At 58.0% G+C, this 16,293-nt stretch overlaps 1 protein-coding gene across 1 annotated transcript in view; it reads left to right on the top strand.

Annotated features, from left to right (window-relative positions):
* Window positions 1–16,293, top strand: part of DLGAP5 (DLG associated protein 5) — a 34,810-nt gene that overhangs the window by 17,665 nt on the left and 852 nt on the right. Inside the window, 11 exon segments of the mRNA XM_061560769.1 lie at window positions 1,275–1,449; window positions 2,710–2,798; window positions 3,653–3,813; window positions 4,746–4,847; window positions 5,241–5,373; window positions 6,778–6,935; window positions 6,937–7,065; window positions 7,067–7,083; window positions 8,908–8,968; window positions 9,431–9,563; window positions 11,896–11,966. Coding sequence (XP_061416753.1) covers window positions 1,275–1,449; window positions 2,710–2,798; window positions 3,653–3,813; window positions 4,746–4,847; window positions 5,241–5,373; window positions 6,778–6,935; window positions 6,937–7,065; window positions 7,067–7,083; window positions 8,908–8,968; window positions 9,431–9,563; window positions 11,896–11,966 — 1,229 coding nt within the window.

Genomic DNA, 16,293 nt, shown 5'->3' with positions numbered 1-16,293 from the left:
ACACACACGAGTGTGCACACTGCAGGTGACCGTGCCCACGCACACACACACACACACACGAGTGTGCACGCTGCAGGTGACCGTGCCCACAGACACACACACATGAGTGTGCACGCTGCAGATGCTCGTGCCCACACACTCACACGAGTGTGCACGCTGCAGGCGACCGTGCCCACACACACACACGAGTGTGCACGCTGCAGGCGACCGTGCCCACACTCACACACACACGAGTGTGCACGCTGCAGATGACCCACACACACACACACGAGTGTGCACGCTGCAGATGACCCACACACACACACACACGAATGTGCACGCTGCAGGTGACCGTGCCCACACACACACACACACGAGTGTGCACACTGCAGATGGACCCACATACACTGACACGAGTGTACACGCTGCAGATGACCCACACACACACACACGAGTGTGCACGCTGCAGATGACCCACACACACAGACACGAGTGTGCACGCTGCAGGCGACCGTGCGCGCGGCCTCAAGGCTCGCGCGCGCCGTGCGCCTGGCCCATGCATCAGGAAAGTAAATGTTTACACAGGCGCACACTGTTGCTGGTACAAGCGTCGGCTCAATCCCCCACGGACACGGCTGTGCATATTTTAACACTTGTTTATTGGTTTTCAACCCAAATGTGTTCAAATCTCGAGCTCACGAACTGCTGACAGTAATCAGAAACGCTTTCCCTGCTGGAAGAAGAGCAGTTGAAGGCAGTAAGTTTTGTTGATGTACGGTTTTATTAATCTCATCAGGCTTATGAAAGGCATAAAAACCCCCAAGTGAGCCCCTGCTATTAAATTATCCACCTTGATTTGGTTAGCGCCTCGTGCCGCCGCGTGGCCTCCATGAAAACCTGCGAGCTTCGTCGTCGTGATGCGTAATGAGCAAATTGTAATGATTGTATGAAGCGCTCCCGGGGGGGGGCGGTGGGGGGGGGAGTCTCGCATCAACAGCTGTTGCCGTGGCGCTCGCTCTGTAAATACAGCGGCGCAGCAGGGGACCGTGGCGGCGCCCTCGACCCCCACCCCCCCCCCCACCCCCAGGAGATGTCGCGGCTCCACGGTGGGCACCGCTAACCGGGTTATGTCTCCGACGCCGCGCTGTGATTTCCCGCGATCCTCGTTCTCTGCCCCCACCCCGTGCGCGTGCGTGACGTGCGCGCGTAGCGTGCATGTGCGTGCGCTTGTCTCAAAAGTCACTGTTAAGGCTGTAAGGGCTTGGGGGACCCCCTTTGTCTTTGTCTGCGTGCAGCGTCGGCGGTCAAAGCGGCAGAGGAGGCGTGCGTGCCACCGGGACCGGAGGGGCAGGATGGGGCCCCCAGAGTGGTGGACGTGGTGGCGCCGGTCCCCGCGGCCGCTGCGGTGCAGCCGGAGGCGGTGGGGCCGGCGAGCGGCGGCGAGGAGCTGCACGGAGTGTCGCACTACAGGTCGGCGTAGGGCCATGTAGGCTTCGAACCAAGGCGCGAGTGGTCACTGTCTCTGCTCGCGGCGATCGCGCGAACTCCCTTGTGCATGCGCCACCGCCACCGCATCTGCGTGATCGGGAGTGCGGGGGCGTACTTGTGGGTGGATTTGTACCATTGGGGGGTTGTGTGTGTGAGAGATGCTGTCGGAGTGTGCAAGATCGTCATGTTTGAGAGATGGTGTGTGAACTATACCCCCGGGGAGCCGTAGTGTGGCGGTCAGCGTGCTGCGCTACGAACCCGGCGACCCAAGTTCGATTCCCGCTTGCGGCCAACACCAGTGACTGTTTTTTGAACTGGTTTTGGGCCTCACCTATGTCAACTCAGCCTCAAATGAGTACCTGGTGCCATGCATAAACATCGCCATTGGGGAGCCGGGTGTGGTGTTGTGGCCACCCACCCGTTGTGTACCTTGCTGCCTTCATAGCACTTGCCCAACAGTCTGTTAAGGCTATTCAGGGGATCTTTGCCTTTCATTCTGTCATGGTGTGCAAGGTAATAATTTTGAGGAATGGTGTGTGTATTATACTCATGGGGCATGCGAGTTGATTGTGAGATGGTTGTGTGAGATATGCTGCGAGTGGCATGCTGGGCGAGATGTGTGAGCTATGCTGCCTGTGTGTGAGCTTCTGTTGTGTGTGTGTATGTGTGTCACATGTATGTGCGGGTGGCTATGTGTGAGATGTGCAATTATGTTTTTACGCGTGGACGTCGCGTATGTATGATATGGTGCATTTGCGTGATTTCTCACGGGGCTATGCGAGTCCGTGGGTCCGTGCGTGTGTGTGTGGACATGATTATGCGTACGCTCATTGTCCTGTGGGGCTTTGTGTGTGTGTGTGTGGATCTGTGTGGATTTGTTTGGGGCTGTGTGTGTATCTGAGTGTGGTTGGGTATCGTGGTTAGCACGCTGCGCTACGAACCCGGCGACCCAAGATCGATTCTCCGCTCACGGCCAACGCCGGTGACAATTATCTGAACCTGGTCCTGGGCCTCCCCTATGTCAACTCGGCCTCAAACGAGTACCCGGTGCGATGTTGTAAAGATCGCCAACTGGGGAGACAAAGGTGGCCGTGCATGGTGCTGGCCACCCCCCTTCATCGGTTCTAATCGATAAACAGCACTTGCCCCACGAGTCCATTAAGGCTGCGCTGGTGGTGGGGGGGAGATCTCTGTCTTTGTGCCTGTGTGTAACGGCGTGCGCACGGCCGTGCGTTTGTCTAGGTCCCTCCTGCGGGAGGAGAGCGCCCGCCTGACTCTGCAGTGTGAGAAGTGGGAGCACGTGGACGTCGTGGCGGAGATCCCTGAAGAAAGTGAGCTCCCCTCCTCCCCTCTTCTTCCCCTCCCCCTCTCATTTCCTCCCCTCATCACTCTCCCCCCCCCTTCTCCCCTTCTCGCCTCTCCTCCGCCCGCACCACCCAGCCTCTGCTGGTTCACCACTGGCGCTGTGAAGATCGACACCTGCAGCACAACAAATGCCATTCGCGTATTTAGCAGGTGTCTGTTGCTCGTAAGAACCAGGCACGTGTGTTTGGTGCGCGCGTCCTGCACGCGTGTCGTGTTTCCCCCTTGTGCGTTGCTTCGCGTATACGTCGCCGATGAACGAGCGCCATGGTAGCGTGATGTTATCTTCCTTGGCTGGTACCCAGGTGGTCGGGGGTTTGATCCCGACCCTAATGCCTGCAGGTTTGGAGTTTGCACGCCTCTTTCCCCGTGATCGCCTGCGATTTTTTTTCTTCTCCGGTTCCTCTGGTTTTCCCCTCCAAATTTAGAATCAACGTGACGTGTTTGGAGTATTTGGATGATTTAGATCAGTGGTGGCCAACTGGCATCTCTGGAGCCGCAAGGTGATCTCTAATCCACCTCGTGTGCCGTGCCGGCCTTCATCGGTGCTCGCTAACAGCACTTGCCCCGACAGTCTGATGAGGCAATGCCGGGGATCTTTTGTCTGTGTGTCTGCCTGCGTGCGGCGTCTTAACCTGCACGAGCTCGCCCGATCTCCCCCCACCTCCCCAACATTAATCCGCGCCTGTGTGTTTGCGTGAACCCGCGTGCGTTAACCCGTGTTTGCGCGGTAATCCCTCTGCGCGTGCGCACGCTAATCCGTTTGCGAGCGTTAATCCGCGCGCAAGTGTTAACCCAAGTGTGCTCGTAATGGTGCGCGCAGTGAGCGGGCCCGTGCGCATTGCGGTGGGGATGGCGCGGCTGCTGATGGCCGAGAGGTTCCGCCAGTTCGAGGGCTTGGTGGACGACTGCGACCTGGGCCGGGGAGAGAAGCCCACCACCCTGTGCGACCTCGCCGGCTTCTGGGACATGGTTTATTTCCAGGTAGAGTAGGGGCCGCAACGACAAAGATGCGCCCCCGTGCAGCCTTAACAGACTGTTGGGGCGAGCGCTGTTAGCGAGTAGCTACCTCCTTAAGGCCGGCACAGGACACGCCCAGATGCCAGACATACACACGCGCACAGACGCAAACGCACGAACAGACATTTACAGGAATCCCTCATTATACATCGGGGATGCTTTCCTGGGAAATGCTACTTGAGGGGGGTGGGTGGCCAGCACCACGCCCGACTGCCTTTGTCTCCCCAGTCGCGATGTTTACACACTCGCACCAGGTACTCATTTGAGGCTGAGTCGACCTGTATGTATATATGTTGAACGTATGGTGCTAAAGAAGTGAAACATACGTGCACATCAACTCAGCCGTCTAATGACCTAGGGGAGGCCCAGGACCGGTTCAGATGATCGCCACTGTTATGGGTCGTGAGCGGGGATTTAACCCTGGTCGCCAGGTAGCGTAGCGCAGTGCGCTGCGCTACCGCTCCCACACACAAACGATTCCTCGCTCCGACCAACAATTCATCGCTTTCACCAACAGAGACTCGTCTCTCTTCGGACTCATCCGAGGCGTGCGAGCCTGTGGTCATGCGTGCGTGCGTGTGCACTTAGTAATGTAGCGGCTAGTGCGCTGCGCTACGAACCCGGTGACCTGAGTTTGATTCCTGCTCACGTCCAACACCGGTGACGATTATTTGAACCGCTAGTTCTGGACCCTCGCCTAGGTCGACTCAAATGAGTACACGTGGCGGTGTGTAAACATCGCCACTCGGGAGACAAAGACGGCCGGGCGTGGTGCTGGCCGCCCACGTTCCCCTCATGTGCCGTGCTGGCCTTCACAGTTGCTCGCTAACAGCACTTGCCTTAACAGTCTGTTAAAAGGCTCTACGGGTGGTGTTTGTGTGTGTGTGTGCGTGCAGGTGGAGGACGTGAATAAAAAGTTTGCAGAACTGGAAAAAATGCAGGGTGCTGGCTGGAAAGAGGATTTGATCATGCCACCCCCGAAGCCTCTCCCCGCCAGGGTAGGCTCCCTCCCTCCCTGTCCCCCTCCCATCCCCACGCCTTCTCCGCCTTGCTCTCCCTCAGGAGTGCTGTGTGGCCCAGGCTGATGCTACTGCTGCTCGCAGAATGATAGCCCCGTGAGGAGCAGGGTGGCTCTGACAGCGCTGCGCTATGCAACGATATGGCCACCGTTGTTGCGCCACAGACTCGTGTTTGTTGACGATAGCGTAGCGTCGCGTTGCCGTTGCTGCCGAGTTTAAACTCGGCGCGAGTTAATGGTCAAGTTGCACGCCGCGTTGAAACTCGCACGTTAGTTGTCGGTCGCGTCAGGTTGCCTCCCCCGTGTTGAGACTCGACGATTCTTGCCGGGGGGTGACGGTTGTCGTCTCTGTCGCCGTGTGTCGTGCCGACAGAAGAAGAAGGCGGCGGTGGTGGCGGCGCCGCGTGCCCCGGCCACGCGCAACGACGGCGCCCAGCGCGCCGCTCGCGAGAGACTCGCCGCGTTCAGGGCCAAGGCGGCGCTGGCACGCGGAGCCAAGGGCGTCGGTGAGACACGCCATCGCACGGCGCACGCACAGACGGACAGACGTGCGAAGCATTTCGGACAGTTTGGCCAAGAAGTTGCTTTTCGAGCACCGATGAAAGGCTGCGAACGCCGGCTGCACGCCGGGCTGCCGTGGTCTCGCCAGTCGCCGTGCTCGTGGCATCAGGCGAAGTGTGAAACCTGCGTTTTGAGGATTTCTCGCCGGTTAACACAAAGGAAGCGTGCGCACATCGCAGCGCGAAACTCGGGGCGACACGCGGATTGGAGCCTTTTTGGGCCGAATTTAAATTGCGCACGCGCGTGCGGTAGAGAAATCCGCGTCTGTTAGCTAATGAAACACGCGTTAACAATTGAATTTGAAGCGGAAACCTTTCATCCCGAGCTTCTGTCTCCTCCCCCTCCTTCTGTCGACTTGTCTGCACGTCTATTCACGTCTTTATCTTCCCCGCCGCGTCTCTCCCTTCATCTCGTCTCTCCTTTATCTCCCCCCCCCGTCTCTCTTTATCTCCATGTCTGTGCTTGCCGGCGCTTTCTGGTTACGTCTTGTGACGGGGACTCCTCTGTGTTCTGACACGAGCCGCCTAATTGGCTTCGACGTGGGTCTCCGGTTTCGCCCCAGCCCTTTAACTGTCCTGCTTATTTAGTCATTAGTCACTGCGACGTGTAATGGGCTTGGCCGAGTCTGTAATGAAATATTCAGGTCGCTGGCGCTGCGCTGCTTTTTATGCTTTATTGCCTTTTGAGAGAAAATGGTAATTTATATTTTAATGGAAATTCAATTACTTGGGAATCCGTGCAGTCCATTTCTGGATTAGGGAGGTGTCAGAGTTAGATGGGAATAGAAATCCTTCGGAGCTTTAATATAACGGGCACATTTTCCCGTAGCGTGAAGCGTGCGTGTGCGTTTTCCGTAGGCTTCGTCGCTTAAGTTAAATTTAAAATACAAATATGTTTCTCTCTGTACGGTTCACTTGGCCATTTTTAAACGCATGACAGGCTTCGTGGAGAATTTTGATGGGACATTAGAGCCGAGTTTTAGTGAATCTGCGAAAGCCTTGGGGGATACCCCCCCCTCTCCTCCCCGGGCACGGTTGAGCCGGGGGGCGGTGTGGGGGTGGGAGGTGACGCCGGGGTTCGGTTATTGGGGCGTGCGGTGGGTTGGGGGACGATTGCATTAATCGGCGTCCCACCTTAAGGGGTCCTACCCCTTCTGGCCCTTAGACCCCATGCATCCTTGTGGGGCTCCAGTTCTGTGTGGTCCCCCTCCTACCTTCGGTGATCCCCTCCAAAGGGGGATCCCGCCCTCTTGGAGGCTAGGTGCGAGTGGCGGTTGTTATTGACGGAGCTTGTTTGTGGTTGCTCCCCAATTGGTCAAGTGCCTTACGCGATGCACTCTCTTGTCCCAGAGGAATGCTGCGTGGAGGGAGAGGCCCCACTCCCACCACAGCAGGGGGAGGCCCCACCAACACGGCAGGGAGAGGCCGCATCACTGCAGCAGGGAGAGGCCTCACCACAGCAGGGGGTGGCCTCACCACTGCGGAGCCCCGCAACACCCAGGGGCCAGCAAGAGGTCACGTGGGGGGAGCATGACCCCCTCCGTGACGGTCGCCTTTGAGGGGGAGACGCCGAGGGAGGCGCGGAGACCCCTACGCAAGACCCCGCGCCCTGCCCCCGTGCCCCCCTCGCCCGACACCCCCTGACAGCCCCCCCAGGTAACCCCACTCGTCCCTCACTCCTGCTGCCAACCTCGCTCACCACGCTGTCCTCCATCCATCCCTCCCACCGTCCACCCGCTCTCCCAGGCCCCCATCCATCATCGCCATCTCGCCAATCCCACCACCACTGAACCATCATCATCACCGCCGCCATCAGAAGAACTTCACCACCACTTCCTGCCCCCACCACCATTACAAGCCTCATCCCCTCACCACCACCTCACCAATTCCACCACCGCCCGCCCTCGTGTGGAGGTTGCAGTGGCGTGGGGCGTCCAGCAGGGAGGGCCGCTTCCTCGCAGCCGTGCGCGCACGCAGGTGGTGAGGATGTGACTGTGTACAGTGTGGTGAGGATGTGACTGTGTACAGTGTGGTGAGGATGTGACTGTGTACAGTGTGGTGGAGGTGTGACTGTGTACAGTGTGGTGAGGATGTGACTGTGTACAGTGTGGTGAGGATGTGACTGTGTACAGTGTGGTGAGGATGTGACTGTGTACAGTGTGGTGAGGGTGTGACTGTGTACAGTGTGGTGAGGATGTGACTGTGTGCAGTGTGGTGAGGATGTGACTGTGTACAGTGTGGTGAGGATGTGACTGTGTACAGTGTGGTGAGGGTCTGACTGTGTACAGTGTGGTGAGGGTGTGACTGTGTACAGTATGGTGAGGGTCTGACTGTGTACAGTGTGGTGAGGATGTGACTGTGTACAGTGTGGTGAGGGTCTGACTGTACAGTGTGGTGAGGGTCTGACTGTACAGTGTGGCGAGGATGTGACTGTGTACAGTGTGGCGAGGGTCTGACTGTGTACAGTGTGGCGAGGTTCTGACTGTGTACAGTGTGGTGAGGATGTGACTGTGTACAGTGTGGTGAGGATGTGACTGCGTACAGTGTGGTGAGGATGTGACTGTACAGTGTGGTGAGGGTATGGCTGTGTACAGTGTGGTGAGGATGTGACTGTGCAGTGTGGTGAGGATGTGACTCTACAGTGTGGTGAGGGTCTGGCTGTGTACAGTGTGGTGAGGGTCTGACTACAGTGTGGGGAGGGTCTGACTGTGTACAGTGTGGTGAGGGTGTGACTGTGTACAGTGTGGTGAGGGTGTGACTGTGTACAGTATGGTGAGGGTCTGACTGTGTACAGTGTGGTGAGGATGTGACTGTACAGTATGGTGAGGGTCTGACTGTGTACAGTGTGGTGAGGATGTGACTGCGTACAGTGTGGTGAGGATGTGACTGCGTACAGTGTGGTGAGGGTCTGTGTGGTGTCTATGGGTGGTGTGTGGTTTGTATGGTATGGCTGTGTGTCTATGGTGCGTGGTATGTGTGTGTGTGGCTTTGTCAATGGTATCCATAGTATGTGTGTGTGTGGTGCGTGTGGGAGCAGTCGTGCAGTGATTAGAGAGTTGCGCTAAAGAACCAACGACCCGAGTTTGATTCCCGCTCACGGGCAATTCCAGTGACGGTTATCTGAACCGGTCATGGGCCTCCCCTAGGTCGATTCAGCCTCAGATGAGTACCTGGTATGGTGTGTAAACATCGCCACTGGGCAGACAAAAGTGGCTGGGCGTGGTGTTGGCCACCCACCACCTTGTGTGCCGTGCCGGCCATGGTAGGTGCTTGCTAACAACACTCGCCCAAAAAGTCTGTTCAGGCTATACGGGGGCTCTTTGTCTTTAGTATCAATGGTATGTGTGTGTGTGGTGTGTGTGTGTGGTATGTGTGTGGTGTTGCGTGTGCTCGCTAACAGCACTTGCCCCTACAGTCTGTTAAGGCTATATGGGGGGGGATCTTTGTCTTTGTGGCACGTGTGGTCACGTCATGGTGTAGGTGCTGGCAGGTGGAGCCGAGCCCTGCAGAGTCGCTGGCCTCTGAGCGAGACGTGGATGAGGTGAGATCCACTTGCGAGGCTTGGGCAAGAATCACGGGGTGGGGGGTGGGGGATGGGGGGGGATCACGGGAGGGGTGGGGGGGGATCACGGGGGGGTGGGGGGGGCATGAGCAGGTAACCCTCGCTTCCCTCCACCACACACGGGCAGCCAACGAGCAGATAGTTTGCATAAGTTTTGTGGATTAATTACCTGCAACACAGTAAATGGGCTATGTCGAAGTCAATCTTTTAACCCTGCTCTCCGGGGATGGGAGGTTATTTAATGTAGCAGAACAACGAGGCGCGCTCATTAAAAGGCCCGGTTTGCATTGCTCATTATCGGCTCCCCTTTTCTAAAAGGGGGGGGGGGGCGGAGCAATTACCGCGGCGATAGCGCGAGCGTGAGAGGAGGGGCGGCCCTGCCCCCCCCCCCCGTGCCTCCACGTGCTAATGGAGCGTCGTTATTTTGTCGGGCGGCGCTAGTTGGAGCTGTCAATCAGCAAGTACCTGGTGCCGAGCCAAGCGGCGGCCGCTCGCACCCCCGAGCGCCAGCGGGTGGAGGAGGAGGATGCGGGGACCAGAGGGGAGCTCCTCGTCCCACTGTCCAGCGACCCGGGTGAGTGGCTGAGTGGCGGGTGAGTGGCTGAGTGGCGAGCGAGCGTGCGTGCGAGTTGGTGAGTGAGCAGCGAGGTGGGTAAGCGGATGATTGAGCGAGTGAGCGAGTGGATGGGGCGGTTGAGCGGGTGAGCGGGTGTGCGATTGAGCAGGTGAGTGGGCGGGTGAGGGAGCTGGAGGATGAATGGATTAGCGCGTTGAGTGAATGTGCGGGTTGAGGGAGCGAGGGAGCGAGCAAACAAAGTGGGCGGGCGAGCAGGCAATCGTGACATCCTCCCCCACTGTTGTCCGCGGGCGGAGGTGGAGGTGGTGGCGGCGGCGTTGAAGTCCGTGCGTTTCGTCACGTCACGCTAATTAAAAGGTCGCGCTGATGGCTGCCTCTGCCGATGGGGCACGATAACCGCGAGCGCCGCCGGGACCTGTCTGTCCCCCCGCCCGTTGTGCGCGCGAGCTCGTGCACACGCCAGCTCGTGCACACGCCAGCTCGTGCACACGCGTGCTCATGCACACGCGTGTCGAGTCGCCGTGTGTGCGACCGCTCGCTGCTGCCTGCCGTGTGTTGGGTTAGGTGCCCGTGTGGCTGTAGTGGGGAGCGGTGGTGCAGCGGTTAGCGAACTGGGCTACGAACCCGGCGACCCGGGTTCGATTGCCGCTCACGGCCACCAACACCGGTGACGATTATCTGAACCGGTCCTGGGCCTCCCCTAGGTCCACTCGGCCTCAAATGAGTACCTGGTGCGGTGTGTGAACATCGCCAAAGGGGCGTCTGGGTGTGTGGTGCTGGCCACTCGCCCTCTCGTGCGCCATGCTGGCCTTCGTCGGCGCTTACTCTCACAGCACTTGCCCCAACAGTCTGTACAGGGGATCTTTGTTTTGTGTCTTAATCTGTGGGGGCCTTTCCTTTATCCCCACCAAAACAAATAAGCGTTGCATTAAAGGCGATACGGAGGGATCTTCGTGTTTGCGGGGAATGGTGGTTGAAGTGTTTAGCGCATTGTGCTGTGAACACAGGAACCATTCCTGGCCACGGCTCACATCGGTGGCTAATGCTGTCTGGGTCAGCCCTCCGTCTCCCTGAGGCCGACTTGACTTTCAAATGAGCACCTGGTGTGGTGTGTCAAAAAAAACAACCCAGCACCGAGGAGACTCAAAGATGATCGGGGGTTTAGCTCGCCATTCCACCCCTTCGTGTCTATAAACAGTACTTGCCCCTACAATATCAGTGGCCGTACGGGGGATCTTTGTGCGTGACTTTTGGCTGTAGGATCGCGTGTAACTACGTCTTGTTTATCACCTCGTAGGTTAAGTAGTATCGAAGTTGCAATTGCGCGTGTGTTCGATTCCCGCTCGCGGCCAACGCCGGTGAAGATTTTCTGAACTGGTCTCGGGCCTCCCCTCGGTCGACTCGGCCTCAGATGAGTTCCTGGTGCGGTGTGCAAGAACATCGTCGCTGGGGAGACAAAGGCGGTCGGGCGTGGTGCTGGCCACACGCCACCCCCCTCGTGTGCCGTGCCAGCCTTCGTAGGTGCTCGCTAACAGCATTCGCCCCAACAGTCTGTTAAGGGTTTGCGGGGGGGGGGGTCTATGTCTCAGTGTGGCTGCTGTCGGTGTGTGTGTGTGTACCACCGTCGTGGTGTTGATGTTCCTGGTCGCGCTGCTCACGAAACTGTTGTTGGCCCCGATGTGTGAGGATTAGCGGGGCACCCGTTGGTTAAACAAGTGGCACCCGCCGCCAGCCCTACGCGCACGCATACATACACACACACCCGCCGCCCCATGCTGCACACACCGAGCCCACGTACATAGACAAAGATCGCCCGTGTAGCCTTAACATACTTTTTGGGGCAAGTGCTGTTAGTGAGCACCTTTGAAGGGCGCAGTCGTTTGCGCAGTGCAGTACGAGCCTGATTTCATGGGTTCAATTCCCGCCGGCTAACATCAGTGGCGGATATCGGAACCGGTTGTGAGCCTCCGCCTGGTGTGGTGTGTAAACATCTACACTGGGGAGACAAAGGCAAACGGTCACGGTGCAGGCCTCACCGCACCTTCATGCGCCGTAGGTGCTCACCAACAGCACTTGCCCTCGCATTGCTGCGTGGGCTACACGGGGGATCTTTGCCTCCTGCTCCTCAGCGTTCCCTCCTTGGATGCGCCTTGCCCAGCCAACTTTTATCGTCAGGCGAGGGGGGCGGGGGCTCAGAGCCCGCGTGTGCCCCCCTCCACCCGCTCCACCCCTACCCCGCACGTGTAGTAAAGTGGCGTGAGAGGCGGAGAGGGATTAGCGGGGATTAAGAGCGCGGGCCGCTGTTTGACGCGCGTTTCTCTCTCCCCAGGGCTCCTGTGGTGTGCGGGTGGCTCGCTGCTCACCACTCCCTTCTTCGGCTGCGACTCGCCACTCGCCACGGTACGGGGCGGCGGGGGGGGATGTGCTTCACGCAACTCGCGTCGCCGGCGTACATCGTCACGCGTCACGGCAGAGGGGGTTGGGGGTTGCCTCGCCGCTAAAATATTACCTCGCCAGGGTAACCTCACCGCTGTACCTCACCGCTCGCCACGACGTGCGGGGGGTGGGGGGGGTGGTGCCTCACTTCTCAGCGTGGCGCTGGGGTGCCGAACCGCTTGGCATTTCACAGGGTGGGCGGGGGCACCTCACCACACCGCTCATCACGATGCGGCGTGACTCACCATGGTACGGGGTTTGGCGGCAGGGGGGGGCAGCGGTGACTCACTACTCCCGGTGGCACAGGAGACGGGGGTTGGAGGGTTGGAGGATGGCAAGCGACGGGGTGTGTGGAGGAGGAGGAGGAGGGCCTCGCCAACACGGCCGTGGAATGCGTAGGAACCGAGTGGAGGGGCAGGGGAGAGGGTGTGCTGAGAGGGGGGGGGGGGGCCCGTTTGAGGTCCAATGCCCATTAGGCGACTGTCTGCTCAAATATATGAACCTGCCTGTGTTATCGCGAGCCTTTAATGCCTTTAAAATGATCCCCGAGCATGAAACCCCTATTATCCCGTCGTGCATTATCGCCCGGCCTTCATTGATTTGAGTAACGCACTTAATCTCTGCGTGTGGGAAATGCCCGGAGGGAGCAAAGGGGGGAGAAATGGCTTTTATTAATCTAATTAATCCATGGTAATTGATGTATTTCCTGTTTCACCGAATCGCACCCCCTTCCCCCCCCCCCGAAGATGCGCGAGGTCGCCTCCCTTGTTCGCTCGCCGCACGAGTCGCTGAGCGGGCAGGCGTGAGGATGGTGGGGAGGTAGACAGGCGGGGATGGTGGGGAGGTAGACAGGCGTGAGGATGGTGGGGAGGTAGACAGGCATGAGGATGGTGGGGAGGTAGACAGGCGGGGATGGTGGGTGGGTAGAGAGGCGTGGATGGTGGGTGGGTAGAGAGGCGTGGATGGTGGGTGGGTAGAGAGGTGGGGATGGTGGGGTGATTGGGTGGTAGAGAGGTGGGGATGGTGGGGTGCTGGGGTGGTGGGGGGGTAGTGAGGCGGGGATGGTGGGGGGGTAGAGAGGTGGGGATGGTGGGGGGTGTTGGGGTGGTGGGGGGGTAGAGAGGCGGGGATGGTGGGGGGGTAGAGAGGTGGGGGTGGTGGGGGGGTAGTGAGGTGGGGGTGGTGGGGGGATAGTGAGGTGGGGATGGTGGGGTGTTGGGGTGATGGGGTGGTGGGGGGGTAGAGAGGCGGGGATGGTGGGGTTTTGGGATGATGGGGGGGTAGAGAGGTGGGGATGGTGGGGTGTTGGGGTAGTGGGCAGGGGGGGGTGGTGGGCAAAAAGGGGTGGTGGTGGGCAGGGGGGTGGTGCTGGGCGGAGGGGAATGGTGAGCTGTTCAGGATGGTTGGGTAGGTGGGGCTGGTGAGCAGCTGGTGGAAATTGTTCCCACCCTTGCCTCTGGGCAGCAGTAGCAGCAGCAGCAGCTGCTGCCCGTTGGCGCATGGGCAGCAGTAGCAGCAGCAGCAGCTCCCGTCTCGTTGCTCGTCTGCTCGTGTATCCGCGCGAGTCGCCCTAATTGCTTCCTCCAGCTTGACGTACGCTCGCTCGCTCGCTCGCGCCGTGTGGTGTGACTTGTTTTTTGTGCCGATTGCACGAATCCACCAGAGTGACTCCTTTCATCTCGATGATCTGTTCCTCTGCTGCTGTCAGCGTGACCACGTCCGCGGGGATGCGCCGTGTGCCCATGCGCACGTCTTGCTCGTTAGCGTGCGTTCGTTTGTGTGAGCGACGGGAGGTGTGTGCGGTGGGTACCTAAGTGTGTGGATGTATTGGAGAGAGGGTGTGTGTGTGTGTGTGTTCATGTGTGCTGTGTTCATGTATGTGTGCAATGTGGGTGCATTTGTGTTTGTGTGTACACAATTGACGATTATCTGAACCGGTGCTGGGCATCCCCTAGGTCCAGAGCAGCCTTAAATGAGTACCTGGTGCGATGTGTAAACATCGCCACTGGGGAGACAAAGGTGGCCTGCCATAGTGCTGACCACCCACCCACCCGCTCGTGTGCCGTGCCGGCCTACATAGGTGCTCGCCAACAACACTGAGGCTATACGGGGGATCTTTGTCATTGGTTGCAAGTGCAGATGTTTGGCGCTTGAGGGTGCGTGGGTGTATGTGCAGATGTGCCTGAGTGGGGCACGCATGTCCGAATGTAAGATGTGCATGAATACACGTTGTGTACTGACGTGCGTTGTGTTTCACGTGTAATGTGAATTGTATTTGTTGTGCTCTGATGTCAAGTTTTTTCGTTGTTTAATCGCGTGAGAGCTCAAGAGGCCAGGCGAGTCTCATTTGCAAGCGTGACATGCCAGTGACATGCCAAGTATAATTTGTGTGTGCAAGTATGTACGTGTAATGTGCTGTGTATGGTGTGTATGTATGCGTGTGCTGTGTGTGTATGGTCTCTCTTTATGTGTTGGGGAGCGGTAGTGCAGCGGTCAGCGCGCTCCGCTACGAATTCGGCGACCCGAGTTGGATTCCCGCTCACGGCCAACACCAGTGATGAGTATCTGAACCGGTCCTGGGCCTCCCCTAGATCGACTCGGCCTCAAATGAGTACCTGGTGTGGTGTGTAAACATCGCCACTAGGGAGACAAAGGCGGCCGGGCGTGGTGTTGGCCACCCACCCCCTCGTGTGTGCCGTGCCGGCCTTTATAGCTGCTCGCTAACAGCACTTGCCCCACCAGTCTGTTACAGGCTATAGGGGGTGATCTTTGTTTATGTCTTTGCAATGTCATTGACGTAACCGTGCGTCGAATCAAATTGCGCATGCGAGAATCGGTTTTCGTTGAATCCATGCGAACATACATGCAAATGACTATGCTAATGCTCCATTCCGACTAATGGAGCAACTAAAGCTGCCGACAAGAAGCGTGACCAACGAGACCAACAAATGTATTCATTTGTGAATTGCGGGCCCCGAATTGCGACGATTCGGGAAAACCGCGAGAGGGAGGGCGGGAGAGAACCGCACGCTTGCGCCGAGTACGCACGCTTGCGCCAAGTGTGGCGTGTTGAGCGAGTGATCCGATCCGATCCTGGAATCCCCCATCCCCTTCGGTCGACTTGGCCTCAAACGAGTACCTGGTGCGGCGGTGTGTCAACGTCAGCACTGCTGAGACAAGAAGGCGACTTGACCACTGGGTGGTGCTGGACCACACCACCCCATCGTGGCGCCGTGCCGGGCCTGGCCTTAATAGGTGCTCGCTCACAGTACTGGCCTCAAGAGTTTGCATGATGGGGCGGGGGAGGGTGATTTTTGTCTTAGTATGCCGTGTAATGTCTGTGTGTATCGTAATGCACGTGTCTGTGGTGTGATTATTGTGTATGCAGTGTGTGTAATGCGCTCCGTGCAATTGTGTGGGGTGTGTATGTAATGTGCGTGTTTTTAGTGTGTGTGTGATGAGAGTGTGTGCTGTGTGTGTGGGGAGTGGTGGTGTAGCGGTTAGCGCACTGCACTCCGAACCCGGAGACTAGAGTTCGATTCCTGCTCACGGCCAACAACAGTGACAAATATTTGAACCGGTCCTGGGCATCCCTGAGGTCGACTCAGCCTCAAGACTAGTACCTGGTGTGGGGTGTAAACATCGCCACTGGGAAGACAAAGGCGGTCGGGCGTGATGCTGGCCACCCACCCCCATGTGTAACGTGCCGGCCTTCATAGATGCTCGTTTAACAGCACTTGACCCAAAATTCTGTTAAGGCTATACGGGGGATCTTCATCATTGTGGAATGTGTGTGTGCGCGCGCGTCCTGTGATGTGCGTGTGTACTGTGTATGGAGAGTGTGTGTGTGTGTACTGTGTATGGAGAGTGTGTGTGTGTACTGTGTATGGGGAGTGTGTGTGTATGGGGAGTGTGTGTGTGTACTGTGTATGGAGAGTGTGTGTGTATGGAGAGTGTGTGTGCGTGTGTACTGTGTATGGAAAGTATGTGTGTGTGTATGGAGAGTGTGTGTACTGTGTATGGAGAGTGTGTGTGTATGGAGAGTGTGTGTGTGTACTGTGTATGGAGAGTGTGTGTGTGTATGGAGAGTGTGTGTGTGTACTGTGTATGGAGAGTGTGTGTGTGTATGGAGAGTGTGTGTGTGTACTGTGTATGGAGAGTGTGTGTGTGTGTGTGTATGGAGAGTGTGTGTGTGTATGGAGAGTGTGTGTGTGTGCGCGCCGTGTGGTTTGTGTGCCGTGTGATGTGTGGTGCATGCCTGGCCGGGTTTGTGAAGCGATTGACGCGCGTG

This window comes from Lethenteron reissneri, chromosome 26 (assembly GCF_015708825.2).
Source record: "Lethenteron reissneri isolate LAM-NWPU_2019-01 chromosome 26, ASM1570882v1, whole genome shotgun sequence".
In the NCBI taxonomy this organism is placed as follows: domain Eukaryota; kingdom Metazoa; phylum Chordata; class Hyperoartia; order Petromyzontiformes; family Petromyzontidae; genus Lethenteron; species Lethenteron reissneri.
This window is presented reverse-complemented; position numbering and strand designations above follow the sequence as displayed.